Raw genomic sequence first — 15,746 nt, 5'->3', positions numbered from 1 at the left:
TTAAATCTTAGGTCTGTTACTTTTTAGTTATAATTTGAGTTGTAATTTTTTTTATTTATAATTTGAGTTGTAATTTTTTTTACTCGATTTTGGTTTATCTAGTAATGATTTTGGTTTATCTCATTGATGAATACACTATTCCAATCTAGAATTTTGACTTGAACAAAGTTTCTTTGAAATGTTTGTAAGATCTTGCGTTTATTGATTAAAATTATTATATTAGTTAAAATTGAAATTTCTAAATCTCATATCTATAATTTTTTAATTATAGTTTTGAAATTATAATCTTTGAGTTGTAATTTTTGTATTTTTTAATTATTTGAAGAAATAAAGTTTTAAATATGAGATGAAGATCTTCAATTGAAGGAATGGAGATGAAGATAATGAGTGTTTAAATTTCAGTTTATTTTTGTTTTGTTTTTGAAGTAATGTTAAAATATAGAGAATAGAAAAGTTTATTTACGAAAGATAGGAAAAAGTTCTATAAGAATCTACATGTAATCTAGGTTGTTAATCTCAGATAGCGGCGCGTAGCGCCGAATCTTTCAAATGCTATAGCGGCATAGCGGATAGCAGGATGACCGCTATTGTGAGCTTTTAAAAATCAAGGTAAATACTTAATATGAAAACATAAATACTAAAATAGGTTCCAACAATATACATAATGACTTAAAAACAAAAATTGCAACATACATAAACCAAAAGATGCAACATAGATAAACCAAACATAATGACTCAAATTAGGAATGTACTCAAAATGACTAAATCACATCAATCTCATCTTCAATTCAGAAGGAGAACTTGCTGTGAAGAGCAAAAGTGGAAGCGTGATATAAAAACATGGGAGAAGGAGAACGGCTGCTGATTTGAGTGAAGAGAGAGAATGTAAATGACCTAATGTCTCACTTTTAGCTTTTATATTAGTGAAATAAAAGGGAAAAATACAAATTTTCCTTTAAAATAAATTCAAAATTACAGTATTGACATCATCTTCACAATAACGGTTTGTAAAGCGCTACAGAACCGCTATTCCACCGCTACGCCTCCACAAATCGCGGCCGCTATTTCTGCTATTTCATATAGCGGTTAGCAGCCCCAAAGCGTCGCGGCGAGGTCCTCTACCGCTACGCTACACCGCTATAGCATGCTATTGACAACCTAGCATGTAATGATATAAAATTCTCCAAATTCAGTAAGCTTTCTCTAACATAAAGTTTTGCAACTTGTTAAAATCAAATTGATTGTCGATTTAAAAACATAAAAGATTTAAGGAATTTGAGTTTAAAATTTGGGTTTTAAAATATTAGAGTTTGACCTAACTCATTCTTACAAAATCATAAACTCTTTTCATGTTCTATCTCCAACTAATGTGGGACTTTTAGGATCTTCCTAATACACCCCCTCACGCCCGTTTGATCTAACTCATCCTTACAGAATCGGTTGGTAAGATGAGGAGGGTCCCTTTATATATACTCTTTCAATGCTCTATCTCCAACCAATGTGGAACCTTAGGATCTTCCTAATACACCCCCTCACGCTCAGCATTCTTTTGGCCTTGGTGCGTGGATATTAACGATGGGCGGCCCATGGTCCGATCGATTGGCTCTGATCGATTGGTTTTGTAAGGATGAGTTAGGGCAAACTCTAATATGGTATCAGAGCCAATCGATCGTACTATGGGCCGCCCACCGTTAATATCCATGCACCAAGTCCAAAAGAGTATTGGCGTGAGGGAGTGTATTAGAAAGATCCTAAAGTACCATATTGGTTGAAGATAGAACATTGAAAGAATATATATATAGAAAGACACTCTTCTTCTTACTAATCGGTTTTGTAAGGATGAGTTATGTCAAACTCTAATATGAAAAAATAATATTAAAATTTGAGTTTAAATGAAATTTAGAAGAGAAAGATGAATGTTTAAACATGAATAAAATGAATGTTTGGAAAAGATGAATAAAATGGATGTTTGAAGATGAAGATAAAAAAAATAAATTTGTAAAGATGAAGAAGATGAATGTTTGAAGAAGATGATGAATATAAAATGAAATAAAACATGTTGATAAATATAAAAGTCATTTATATTTATGAATTAAAACATGTTGATAAATTATTATTAAGAAATCGATCTTTCATTATAACCATTCAAATTAAATAATAATATACCAATAACGACTTTAGTGAAAAAAAAAGCTAAAATATGCCATCATTTATATCATGTTTTCCATATTCTCAATAAACATATTTTAAATTAGTCTAAATATAAAAATACTATGTGCAAGAAATGCTTTCCAACAAATTTGAGAAATTGAAGATATTTTGTATATGTGAACTTTGTAAATTATTCTCAATTGTTAAATTGAAGATATTTTGCACAATTAATTCGCACGTGGTCATTAATTTATTATTTTCTTTTTGATTTCAAGTATAATGTTACCCTTTATAGAGAATATAGTTATTTTTCACGTGTTGCTGATAATGTGTTGATATCAGTACTTCTTGATTTGACACAACACAATCAACCACTTTTTCAAATACACATGTTCATCATTTTTCAAATTCCTTTTTTGTTGGTCGGTACATAAGGTGATAAGATATTGCTACTAACAACTATTTGAAACTTACACGGATACTTTTTCTAGAGCAAAAGGGGCGTGTTTTTGGGTTTAGGAAATTATTATAATGCATAATAGTAGATCAATAGCATGTGTTAGGTAGGAAGTTTATTTTTTAATAGATTGATAATATTTTTTATATTTTATAAATTAATAATTTAAGTCTAATTAACTATATGTTTTGTATTCTTATGTAAAACAGAAGACTGATGACGTGTATGATGATAAATTTTTCTAGCGTGGCAGTGAAGGTCTTTGGTACGATGGAGTAGGTGTGTGTCTGTAAAGTAAACAATCTAGCACTTAAGTCAGAAAAGTCGAGGACGTGTAATTTGCAAGAATGAAAGAAAAAGAATAGGTTATAACGTGTAACTAAGCTTATAAATGACGAACAGTTAAAACCACTCTCGGTTGACTCAATGCAGAATGCAGGAGACTGATAGTTTGTATCTAAAGGTTGACGATGAGCGAGTAGTCTAGATCTAGTGTGCGGTCCTCTAGAAAATGTATATCAGTTCGCCACTATCTTACAAGGATATTATGGATTTTGCCTTTGGCGTTGGGCCGATCTTGTTGGGTCGGTCGCATAGCGCCGTAGTTGACCATAATAGTTGACCCTATAAGTCCATGCCACCATGTAGGAAGGTAGGATTGTGATTAAAGCTTTAAGATCGGCCTCTAGACCGATATTATTCGTCGTATCGATACATACTAGTCAGTTCCTATTTTGGAGATGGAGTTGGTAACGTGTGGAGTGAGAGATGGTGACCTTGGGAATCCACACATTAAATGCTTACTTTGCAGTTGAAATGTTTCACATTTTTAATTCTCCACCTGGACCGAGTGTTATACCCCAATTTCTCCCATCACTCTCCCTTTCTTATCATCTAGTTATAAGCATTTTGAAATTCATCTGAAACCAAAGTGATTAGTCCATAGTGGAGAGTGCCCTTTTTTTACTTGAGTCTCTCCGCGTATCATTTTCTGGCGATCTCCTGGTCCCCTCGGATAAGACCCACTCACCCATTGGGAAGCGGGTATTTCATGCATAAATACAAGGTAGATAAAGCGGTTCCTAGTCGGTTAAAGGTAGGTCTCCCAATAATCATATTATACAAAGAGTGGGCGACGTCAATAACTAGATACTTAACCTTTATATCTTTGGCATGGTCCTGTTCTACGAATGTGATCCTTGGGGTGAGGTACCCTTTCACTTGCACATGCTCTCCTAAAAAATCTAACCAATGATCCCTTTCAATATTTATTTCCTCACCTTTGATATAGCATTCTGCCTTGGCAACTACCTCGCCTAGTATGAGTGCTGACTTTTAGGCAAAGAATTCATTAAAGTGTCCCGCCTTAAGTCCATTTTGGAATGCTTCCAATAATATTTCCTGGTTCGGAGGGACGACCTTGATGATAACTTCGTTGAAGCGGGCGAGGTAATCCCACCGTGATTTTGACGGACCATGTCGAATGTTAAACATGATGGTGGTGGACATCTTTCTATGGCGACTAGCACTAAACCGGTGTACCCGCTTCCTTACCAGCTCTTGATAGCTGCTAATAAAGGAACGAGGAAGGCCCGTGTACCATCTGAGGCGGCTTCCCTGAGGGTTTTTAACAATAGCTTACATTTTAGAGAGTCTTGTGCTTCTATGATGGCCATATGCGTGTTGATGGAGACTACATGTTCGTAGGAATCACCGCGTCCATCAAACTTGGCCAAGGATGAAGGTTTGAAACCTTTGGGATAAGGGTTCCCGATATTTCGTCTGAGAGTGGCTGGGGATCCAATAGTTCCATCTCTTCCGAGGGGTTGACCTCCTGTTGGCACTGTTTGATGTTTTGGACGTCATCTTCCAACACCCGATTATGGCTTCGTAGTTCATCTCTTACAATGCATATCTTTACCATGGCACTGATATCGCTTGTACCGCTAGTACCCTTGGGTAATTGCTAATATTAACTTATCAAATAATCTAGTGGTTTATATGATGCTTGCTTGTTGATCTAAAAAGAATTAAACACTGATGTGAGAAACCCTAAAATAGTTTAGGAGTACACTAGTAAGAAATTCTTGGATAACTAGTCGTATTCCAAGTTGGTAAGTATCGAGAACATTGGTTTCGAAAGAAATCGACTATATAATGTGTGGAATATCAAGACTTCCTACACATGCTTGTAAGTGTTGCCAATGAAAGGAGGGTAATCAAGTCACATATGTAGGTCACACTATAAAACCTCCCCCGATGGAAAGGTTGAGTAGGAAGTCCCGAGTCCGTATATCTAAGCTTGAGAAGTGCTAGTAGGTAGTGGAACGTTCCGTTAGGCTATCTGTCTCCTAAGGTCGATATGGATCAAATTCAGTAAGTCTATTAATATTCACATATTGTATGAGATCGATTAGGTTTCGACCCCCTTTCTTTCTTATTTATCTGATTTGTGAGTGTTAACTATATTAGAACTATAATAGCATTATAAACATTTGATTGAGAGGACTTATGGTTAAATGGAGCTCTACTAAGATATCAATATCTCACCTATGTTGTTGATATATTAAAAGAGTAGGTATCAAGGAAAAGAGAAGGCCAAGATATCTTGAAGAGCTTGAAGACCTTCCTTTGTGTCTTTGTGTATTTTGTACTGTTGTGTTGTGTTGTGTGTTTTTATCTTATAATTTTGTATCTGGCATGTAATGTAAGTATGCACTATGTTGTAGAATACATGCATTTCATGTATTTATATCACTTATGTAGTGGTGGATGTATTAGTACCAATGTATAACAATTTTAGATATGATAATTATAAGAGAAATGTTATATTTACACTCAAAATAACACCTACACCGTATATATTGATACAATTTTATTTTTTTTAATATTTATTTTTTATTTGGTCTGACACACAAACAATCACATGGTGGTATGTTGGTATTTTATACGGTGTACACCTAGGGTGTTAGATTTTGGTGTACACATATCGTATTGGAGTTGTTGCAGTAGTTACCCACGACTTTACCCAATAAGGCACATATTCTATTTTAGTTTATAAAAAAAATTATTTAATCAGATTTAATCTCTTAATTCAAAAGCAATATCTCAACCATTAATTAATTTAAAAAATATGATGTCAAATTCAAAAGCACTATCTCAACTAGAGCTGTCAATATGGGCTACCCGGCCTTAAATGGGCCGGCCTTGGCAGGTCCTGGGTTTTTCAGTGTTGGGCCAAAAAGGCCCTGTGTAATATGGGCTCGAGATTTACTACCTGAGCCCGGCCCTAGATGAGCTTCGGGCTACCCGGCTCTAAATGAGCTTTTTTATTTTAAAAAAATAAAATAAAAATTCCATAATATTTATTATAAATAAAATTAAAAATTATATTATTTTAAACGTAATACATTTTTAAGTATTATATTATTTCTTATAAATACTATAATGTGTTTCTAAATACAATATATATCTAAATTATACCTTTGTATTCATTCGCCAAATCTTGTTTAGTTTCATCCAAGCTCGGTTTTGTCTGAATCTTCGTGGAAGAAGAAGAAGCGGTTCACCGGCCACTACATCTGTGGATCCCACCAAATCATTAAACCTGGCGGCTGCTCGCTCTTTGATCAGTGATTCGCCGGCCACTAGATCGATGAATAATCTCTCCAAAATCTTCTTTTTGATCTGTGATTCACCGGCCACGCTAGCGCGCTTGACTTGGAGGTTCGCGCATCCTCTTGCTGGGAGAGAGGAACGAATCCTTCGCGCTTGGTAAGCGCTTCGCTGTAGCCAAGCTTACTGCTAGCCTATCGCCTAGAGCCCACTTCCCCGCTCGCCCCTACCCACCTCTCGGGGTGGCCTCGCTCTCGCCTTTGGTTCGAGCTACTTTTGCTCCCGGGAACAGATAGCTTGCTGCCCAAGTCTACCTACTCTGACTCTCTCTACCCGGGGATCCTTAGCCAGCCCTCTATATAGTTAGCTCCTTTCTTTAGCTTCTTAGGAGTGTAAGGTATGCCCCCGAAAGGATTCTGATCATAGTCGTTCAGCGCGTCAAGTTGACACTATAGCTACAGGCAAGTGTTTAAGGTCGTGATTTATCATTCAATGGCCTCACAATTTTCATTCCCATGTACAATACGACATCGGGGATTTCACCCGCAGGCTATACTGTCAAGCAAGGAAGGCGACTGGCGGCTAATTCGCGTGACGAAAAGCTAGGCTAGGTTTTATTCCATCTCTAGTTTCATCAGATCATTCATAGATGACATGCTTCTAAAGACTGCTGCTCAACGGCGTACGGCTGACGACAACGCAAGGCCGTTATATAAAATGATACTTGACTATTTATTATAAGAGAAAAAAATAATATAATACAATAAAAAAATGTTGATTATATTAATGTATAATATTTAGAAGAGAAAGATTGAATAACATATAGATAAAATTTACTAAAGTTACAAAAATCAATATGCTATTTTAGAGTAAGATAATATAAATATAAATATTTTTTAAAAAATTTATAATTATGCGGGCCTAATGAGCTACCCACGGCCCATATAGATTATCCCTAATGGGTTGCGGACTTTTTAAGGCTGGACTAAAAAAGTCCTGAAAAATATGGGCTCTAATTTTATGGTCCAAACCCTATAATTTTTCGGGCCAAACGGACCGGCCCATATAGACAAGCCCATTTTGACAGCTCTAATCTCAACCATTAATTAATTTAAAAAAATACGATGTCAACTGTTGCATTCCATCCTTATCTGCTCAAAGTAAAGTTACAACTACTTTTATTTTGAGGGAGTAAAAAGAACAATGCAAAATAAGAAAAATGTTGGTTTTATTTTCTTAAAAACTTTTGCATAATTTTTTAATAAAAATAAATAAAATATATTTTTAAGCAAAATTAAAAAAGACCAATAAAAGGTAGAAGTTTCATTTTGTTAAGACGACATATAAAATATAAAAAAAAAAGTGAATATCATTTTGTTAAAAACTTTAATACAATTTTGTACTAATAAAAATATATGATAAAAATCCATTGTTAAGAAAAAAGTAAAACAAATCCATAAAATGGAGAAAAAATGGGATTTATTTTTTCTTTTTTACAGAATTATTTATGGTTTTAGATTATATATTTATTTATTTTTGACTGAAATTTATTATCTTAATTTTTTTCGTTTTGGAGTTGTTGCTTAAAAAATAGAAAAAACTAAGAGTTTCATTTTGTTAGGCAAATAAATGTGGGTTCATTTTTTAAAAAACTTTATATAATTTTTTTCTTAATAAAAAGTTATAATTAATAAGAAAGAAGTAAGCATTTTTTAAATAGTTAGTGAAAAAAAAGTTAATTATTTTAAAATTTAAGATATATCATAAACATTCTAGAAAATTTTAATTTTTTGACCAAAACTTAAATAGGAGTATTATTCATAGAATAGTAGAAATAGATTTTGTTGGTGCACAATGAATAAAGATGGTGACAAAGAGAATAATAGAATAACGGCGCAAAAGAGATGAGAGAATAAATGTTGTATTCTACTTGCGTTGTTTTTAAATGACAGCTACTACAAGGCTATTTATAAGAAAAGAAAATCTTGCCACATAAGCCCTAAAACACTAAACTTAGTGAACAAGTCTAAGGTACAAACAGTACTCTAAATACTAAAGTACCCTTACTACTAAACAGCTAAGCTAATGGGACCCAGACAACATCTTCTGGTCAATACTATCTTCTGAGTAACCATCAGAAGATCAGTCCATCTTCTGAATATTGAATTACTCTTCAATACCATCCCTTAATTCATATTCTTCAATCAAAACTGACAACGCCAATTCCATCCCTCAAGAGCAGAAATTGATCCGTCTTGATCGCCTTTGTCAGAACATCTGCCACTTGCTTCTGAGTGCTACAGTGCACAACTTCTAATGTTCCATTCTGGACTTGGCTTCTCAAGAAATGATACTTAGTCTCAATATGCTTGCTTCTTCCGTGTAACACCGGATTCTTGGCAAGATTGATTGCAGACTTGTTATCAATCATCAGCTTCAAAGGCTTCTTCACTCTAATCTTCAGATCTTCTAATAGATTCAGAAGCCATACAGCTTGACATGCAGCTACAGCGCCTGCGATGTACTCAGCTTCACAGGTTGATAGAGCAACAACAGGTTGCTTCTTGGAACTCCAAGAGATAGGGCCTCCCAGAAACATGAACAAATATCCAGAAGTACTCCTTCTATCAACTCTGTCTCCACACCAATCAGAATCAGAATAACTCAATAACTCTGATTCTTCCTTTCTCCCAGAAGGAAACAATATGCCAAACTTCAGAGTTCCCTTGACATATCTCAAGACTCTGACAGCAGCTTGGTAATGGGACCACTTGGGTTTACTCATGAACCTACTAACCAATCCAACTGCATAGCATATATCAGGCCTGGTATTACACAAATACCTTAGAGAACCAACCAGCTGTTTGAATACCGTAGCATCAACATCTTCCCCTTCAGAATCAGAGTCCAACTTCTGATTCACTTCTGACGGTGTAACAGCAGCTTTGCAATTCTCCAACTTGAATTTCTTCAGAAGTTCTAACTCATACTTCAACTGATGCAGAATGATACCATCTTCTGAGTACAGAATCTCCATCCCTAGAAAATATGACATTTTCCCAAGGTCTGTAATCTCAAACTCATTCATAAGCACCTTCTTGAACTTCATCAGATCTTCTGGACAACTCCTTGTAAGCAATATGTCATCAACATACAGACACAGCAGAATCATATTGCTTCCAGAATGTTGCACATAAACTCCATATTCCATCTCGCACTTCTGAAACCCTTGCTTCTTGAAAAATGAATCAATCTTCAAATTCCAAGCTCTGGGCGCTTGCTTCAGTCCATATAGAGCTTTGTGTAATTTGTACACCATCCCTTCCTTATTCTTTTTCACAAAGCCAGGGGGTTGTGACACGTATACCTCCTCTTGTAATGGACCGTTCAGAAATGCAGACTTTACATCCAGATGCATCAAGGACCAACCTCTGTTCGCAGCTAACGCAATCACCAGTCTGATTGTTTCATGTCTAGCTACAGGAGCAAACACCTCAAAGTAATCTAGTCCAGGTTTCTGAAGAAAACCTCTAGCCACTAGCCTCGCTTTGTGTTTACCAACTGATCCATCTGGCTTCAGCTTTACCTTGAAAACCCATCTGACGCTGATGGCTTTCTTTTTCTTTGGAAGTTCTGTCAGCTTCCAAGTCTTGTTTCTTTCTATAGCCTCAAGTTCTTCTTTCATGGCATTTAGCCAGACCTTCTTCTTGAGCGCTTCTTCTATACTCACTGGTTCAGAATCTACTAACATGGCGCACTGAATGACCTCTCCTTCTGAGTCAACTTCTGTGTCGTGCAACATGTCAAAATCTGCAAACCTTCTTGGTATAGTTCTGACTCTTTGTGGTCGCTGAGCTACTTCAGAGTCAGCTACTCCTGAGTCACCACCTCCATGATCATCTCCAGAAGCTTGTCCTCCAGATCCTATGTCTTCAGAGTTTTCCCTTCCAGAATCATGACTACCACCAGAATCTGGATCATCATCAGAATCTGGATCAGAATCAGATTCTCCTTCTGACTCATCTTCAGAAGATGCTTCATCTTCTGACTCGTCTTCAGAAGATTCATCTTCTGACTCTAACTTTTCTTCAAAAGTTATCTCTACATCAGAAGTTGGTTGAGACTCTTTCCAATCCCAAACTTCTGATTCCTTCACAATGACGTCTCTGCTGACTTCAACTTTGTTAGTCTCTGGACAATAGAGCTTGTATGCACCTGTACTGTGGTACCCTACCAATAACATCACTTTGCTTCTATCATCCAGCTTCTTCCTTCTAGCTTCTGGAACGTGTTTGTAACACACAGAACCAAAAACCTTCAGATGACTAACACTTTGCTTCTCTTTAGTCCACTTCTCTAAAGGAACAATTTCCTTCAGCCTTTTCGTTGGACACCTGTTGAGCACATATGCTGCAGTAGCAACAGCTTCTCCCCATAGATTATGAGGAAGCTTCTTCTCTTTAAGCATACTTCTCGTCATATCAAGCAAAGTACGGTTTCTACGTTCAGCAAGACCATTGTGTTGAGGAGTATAAGGAGCAGTAACTTCATGCTCAATTCCATTATCATCACAGAACTTCTGGAATTCTGTAGAGTTATACTCGCCTCCACCATCCGTTCTGAGAATCTTTATCTTCTGACCACTCTGCTTCTCAGCCTTCACCTTGAACTTCTGGAATTCTGTAAACACCTCATTCTTAAACTTAATGAGAGTTACCCACGTCATTCTTGTGAACTCATCCACAAAAGACACAAAGTACCTATTTCCTCCAAGTGAAGGTTCTGGAAATGGTCCACACACATCAGAGTGTACTACTCCCAGAGCATGCTTTGCTCTTGGAGCAACTTCTGATACAAATGGCAATCTGGGTTGTTTGCCTTTCATGCATACCTCACATGACTTCTCAGGCTTCACAATCTTTGGAATGCCATGTACAAGCTTCTTAGAACTTAGATGCCCCAGGCTTCTATAGTTCAAGTGCCCCAACCTCTTGTGCCACAGCTTACTATCACCTTCTGAGCCTTCAGCACTCAGACACTCTATTTCAGCTGTTTCTACATTCACCTTGAATGTTCTGTTGCTTCCCTGTTCAGATTGCATAATCAACTTCTGATTGGAATCATACAACTTCAAGAGGTTATTCTTCATAACAACTGAGAAACCTTTCTCAATGAGCTGGCCCACACTCATCAGATTGCTTCTGATTCCAGGAACATACCAAACATCCTTGATCAGAACAGTCTTTCCATTCTTCACTTTGACTTTGACATTTCCCATACCTTCTGCATATAGGTACTTATCATCAGCACATCTGATCTTTGTCCTCCTTTCAGAGTCAAAGTCTATCAGCCATTGTTTGTTTCCAGTCAAGTGATTTGAACACCCAGTGTCCATATACCACCACTCTGACGAACGTCTTTCGTCAGACTCTGAAGCCATCAATAGCACAGGTTCATCATCTGATCCTCCTCTGGCTATATTTGCTTCTTCTGATCTCCTTCCTTTGTTTGCCAAACAGTCTCTTGCAAAATGGCCAAACTGTTTGCAACAGTAACATTGAACTTTCTTCTTATCCTTTCCCTTCTGATATCTCTTCTCATCAGAAGTTGAGGCTTCCTTCTGGAATCTATCACCACGTCTATGCTTCTGGTCCTTCTTGACAAAAGAAGCCTTCAGAGCTTGCTCAACTTCTCTCTCAGAAGTTCTCTCAGTCAGACGCAACTCTTGTGCTTCTAAACTGCTTTGCAACTCTTCTATTCTCATGGTTTCCAGATCTTTAGAATGTTCAATGGATACAACAATATAATCAAATTGAGGAGTAAGTGACCTCAATATCTTCTCTATGATTACTTGTTCAGAAAGAGTTTCTCCACAAGCCTTCATCTCATTAGTGATCACAATCACTCTAGAGATATACTCAGAAACTTTCTCATTGTTCTTCATGTTGAGATTCTCATATTGCTTTCTCAGGGATTGAAGCTTCACCTTCTTTACTGATACGTCACCACCGTAACACCTGACCAGTATATCCCACGCCTCCTTTGACGTCATAGAATCAGCAATCTTCTCAAACACATTCACATCCACACACTGATGGATGAAGAACAACGCCTTTTGGTCTCTCTTCTTCGTCTCTCTCTGCGCTTCTCTTTGTTCTTCCATTGCATCCGCTGCAACCGGAATATACCCTCCAGTGACAAGATCTAGAACATCTTGAGCACCAAATAATACACGCATTTGAATCATCCATCTATTCCAGTTTTTACCATCAAGAACTGGAAGTTTGGTATTCAAGTTGCTTCCACTCATCTTTAAACTTGTGCAGACAAAAACAGATTTCACTCACACTTACACAGTGTTTCCCAACCCACAAACAATCAAGAAAAAATGTGATTCAACACAACTTTGTTTCCCCGAAACAAAATCAATCACACAGTCACACAAACTCACGTTCACTCGTGTTTCCCTGTGTTTGGAACCGGAGCTCTAGATACCAATTGTTGGTGCACAATGAATAAAGATGGTGACAAAGAGAATAATAGAATAACGGCGCAAAAGAGATGAGAGAATAAATGTTGTATTCTACTTGCGTTGTTTTTAAATGACAGCTACTACAAGGCTATTTATAAGAAAAGAAAATCTTGCCACATAAGCCCTAAAACACTAAACTTAGTGAACAAGTCTAAGGTACAAACAGTACTCTAAATACTAAAGTACCCTTACTACTAAACAGCTAAGCTAATGGGACCCAGACAACATCTTCTGGTCAATACTATCTTCTGAGTAACCATCAGAAGATCAGTCCATCTTCTGAATATTGAATTACTCTTCAATAGATTTCCAAGAAATGGTATTTTGTAACTATTCAATGTATACTGTCGTAAAATAAAATATAGTAGAAGTGTATACTCAACAGTAAAATGTATTTGGCTAAAATTTAAGTCAAATATATTTAATACTCAAAGAGAATATTTTTTTAAAGTAAGTTTATTTAAATCAATTCTGTGACAATATTTTTCACTTCCATTGTACCGCCTTTCTATTTCTCAACTCAAGAATTTGAAACCATCCATTCATGGATTTCTTCAGATGGGTGAACCTGTTCATCTTCATTTTCAATTGCTTTTTAACTATAATACCTGTCTTCTCAAATTCAAATGCAATCCCAAACTTTTTGGATTTAGCCAAAGAACCTCAAGTTTTTGAATGGATGGTGGATATCAGGAGGAAGATTCATGAGAATCCAGAAGTGGCTTATGAAGAATTTGAAACCAGTAAGCTTATAAGAGAAAAGTTGGATGAATTGGGTATTCCATATAAACATCCAGTTGCAGTAACAGGTGTTGTTGGTTACATAGGAACTGGTCTTCCTCCTTTTGTTGCACTCAGAGCTGACATGGATGCTCTTCTCATGCAGGTCTACATTATTATTGTTTTGTCATTGTTTTGGTTTTTTGTTTTTATCATATATATTATACTGATGATTTTTGTTATCATTGTTGTTGTAGGAATTGGTTGAATGGGAGCATAAGAGTAAAGTAGCTGGAAAAATGCATGCATGTGGTCATGATGCTCATGTTGCCATGCTTCTTGGTGCTGCAAAGATTCTTAAGGACCATGAAAAAGATTTTAATGTATGCTTCTTGATTTTTTTGAATTATCGCGTCTTCTGTTTTCATCAGTTTGTGGATCTGTGATAGGGTTTCTCTTTGTTTTTGGTATAGGGTACTTTTGTTCTTGTTTTTCAACCGGCAGAAGAAGGATCTGCTGGGGCTAAGAAAGTTTTAGATTCTGGAGTGTTAGAAAATGTGTCTGCCATATTTGGATTGCATATGCATCCAAACCTACCTTTAGGAGAAGTGGCATCTAGGTCTGGTCCTTTGTTTGCAGGAAGTGGCAATTTTGAAGCAATAATAACCGGCAAAGGAGGCCATGCAGCTCTTCCTCAGCATTCTATAGATCCCACATTGGCAGCTTCCAATGTGATTCTTAGCTTACAACATATTGTTTCTCGGGAGTCTGATCCCCTCGATCCTCAGGTAAATTTATTATTTCATTTATTGTTTTCGATTGATTCCAACCGCGCATTAGGACTTATATTATATCTTCCTAACATGAATACTTTCTTCACAGGTTTTGTCTGTAGCAAAGTTTCAAGGAGGTGCTGCATTGAATGTTATTCCAGATTCTGTCACAATTGGTGGCACCTTTCGAGTTTTTTCAAAGAAAAGCTTCATGCAAATGAGACACCGCATTGAGCAGGTTATCATTGCACAAGCTGCTGTGTATAGATGCAATGCAACAGTCAGCTTCTTGGAAGAAGAGAAGCCTCTCATCCCTCCAACTGTTAACAATGGTGACCTACATGACTATTTTCAAAGTGTCGCCAAGAGTTTACTCGGTGCCGATAAAGTTAAAGGCATAGAACTAATAATGGGATCAGAAGACTTTGCACTCTATCAAGAGGTTGTGCCTGGATACTTCTTCTTACTTGGAATGGAGGATATCTCAGTTGAACATCTTGCAATGGCACACTCACCCTATTACAAAGTTAACGAAGATTCTCTTCCTTATGGCGCTGCGCTTCACGCGTCATTAGCTGTGAATTATCTTGCCAAACTTCATCAAGAGGTAGCAGCAAAGGAGAAATATCATGATGAATTATAGAAAAGATTATTAAAATAAATCATAGCTCTTGGTGTTAGAATGTTTAACTGGAGTTGTAATGAATGATTTAGATCAAAGTTCCATAAGCCCATTAGTTAGTGATAAGTCACTACTAGATACTGATTAATTAATGGATTGCAATGTTATAAATGGGTGTCTATTGAATGTAATAGATTATCAATGAAATGAATGGAAAAGCTAGTTTTAGATTTGTTAGTACTTTTTAGCATAGTTTCTCTCTATTTCTCTTAGCGTCAAAGTTATGTTCATAACAGAGTGATCTAGTGTACCATGAAATAGAATAAACTGGCAGAAATAAAATTTTCTAAAGTTAGCCTTTTAGAAATAACCAGGAGTATAAGACGGTTAACATTCTGGAAAATGGAAGGAGCAGAAACTTGCATGAATATTTATTTGAGCTCTGTATAAGGTAGAATTTGATAAAAACTATTAGTAAAATATAATGAGTTTTAATTTATTTTTGAATTTAATGGTTATTCAATTTTAAAAGTGACTAAATATTATGAGAAACAATGAAATTCATATCTCTAATGAGGATTAAACAGTTAGACCAACTAGTTTTCAATATCCAAGGATTCTCATCCTAAAGAGACCCTGTTGTGGAATATTATGGGCATCGTTATCTTTAATGTCCTCCTCAGAAGAGATTCTTTTACAAACACTAACATGGTGTCTAATGAATTTACAATGAGAGGGAAAAAGTCAGGGAGGTTCTCATATTCTAAATCTAAAAAACACGTACCCTTTCCGCTCCACTAAAACCTTACACTCATGCTCAATCCTAAGGTTAATATCCACCAAATTACAGAAGAAATGATCAAAGTCTCGATGAAA

At 36.3% G+C, this 15,746-nt stretch overlaps 1 protein-coding gene across 1 annotated transcript; it reads left to right on the top strand.

Moving 5' to 3' along the window:
* The first annotated feature begins 13,299 nt into the window (after positions 1–13,299).
* On the top strand, positions 13,300–14,974 carry LOC131632433 (IAA-amino acid hydrolase ILR1-like 4). Its single transcript, XM_058903172.1, has 4 exons — positions 13,300–13,641; positions 13,733–13,858; positions 13,949–14,263; positions 14,358–14,974. Exons 1-4 carry the CDS (start codon positions 13,300–13,302, stop codon positions 14,889–14,891), a joined length of 1,317 nt encoding a protein of 438 aa, XP_058759155.1. The 3' UTR covers positions 14,892–14,974.
* The last annotated feature ends 772 nt before the right edge of the window (positions 14,975–15,746 follow it).

This window comes from Vicia villosa, unplaced genomic scaffold (genome assembly GCF_029867415.1).
Source record: "Vicia villosa cultivar HV-30 ecotype Madison, WI unplaced genomic scaffold, Vvil1.0 ctg.000941F_1_1, whole genome shotgun sequence".
In the NCBI taxonomy this organism is placed as follows: Eukaryota; Viridiplantae; Streptophyta; class Magnoliopsida; order Fabales; family Fabaceae; genus Vicia; species Vicia villosa.
Note: the sequence above shows the minus strand (reverse complement) of the source record. Positions and strands in the feature narration are given on the sequence as shown.

Coding starts and splice junctions, on each gene's coding strand:
- LOC131632433 (XM_058903172.1), top strand. CDS start 13,300: ATGGATTTCTTCAGATGGGTGAACCTGTTCATCTTCATTTTCAATTGC. Junction 13,642..13,732: donor TGGATGCTCTTCTCATGCAG/GTCTACATTATT, acceptor TTGTTGTTGTAG/GAATTGGTTGAATGGGAGCA. Junction 14,264..14,357: donor CTGATCCCCTCGATCCTCAG/GTAAATTTATTA, acceptor CTTTCTTCACAG/GTTTTGTCTGTAGCAAAGTT.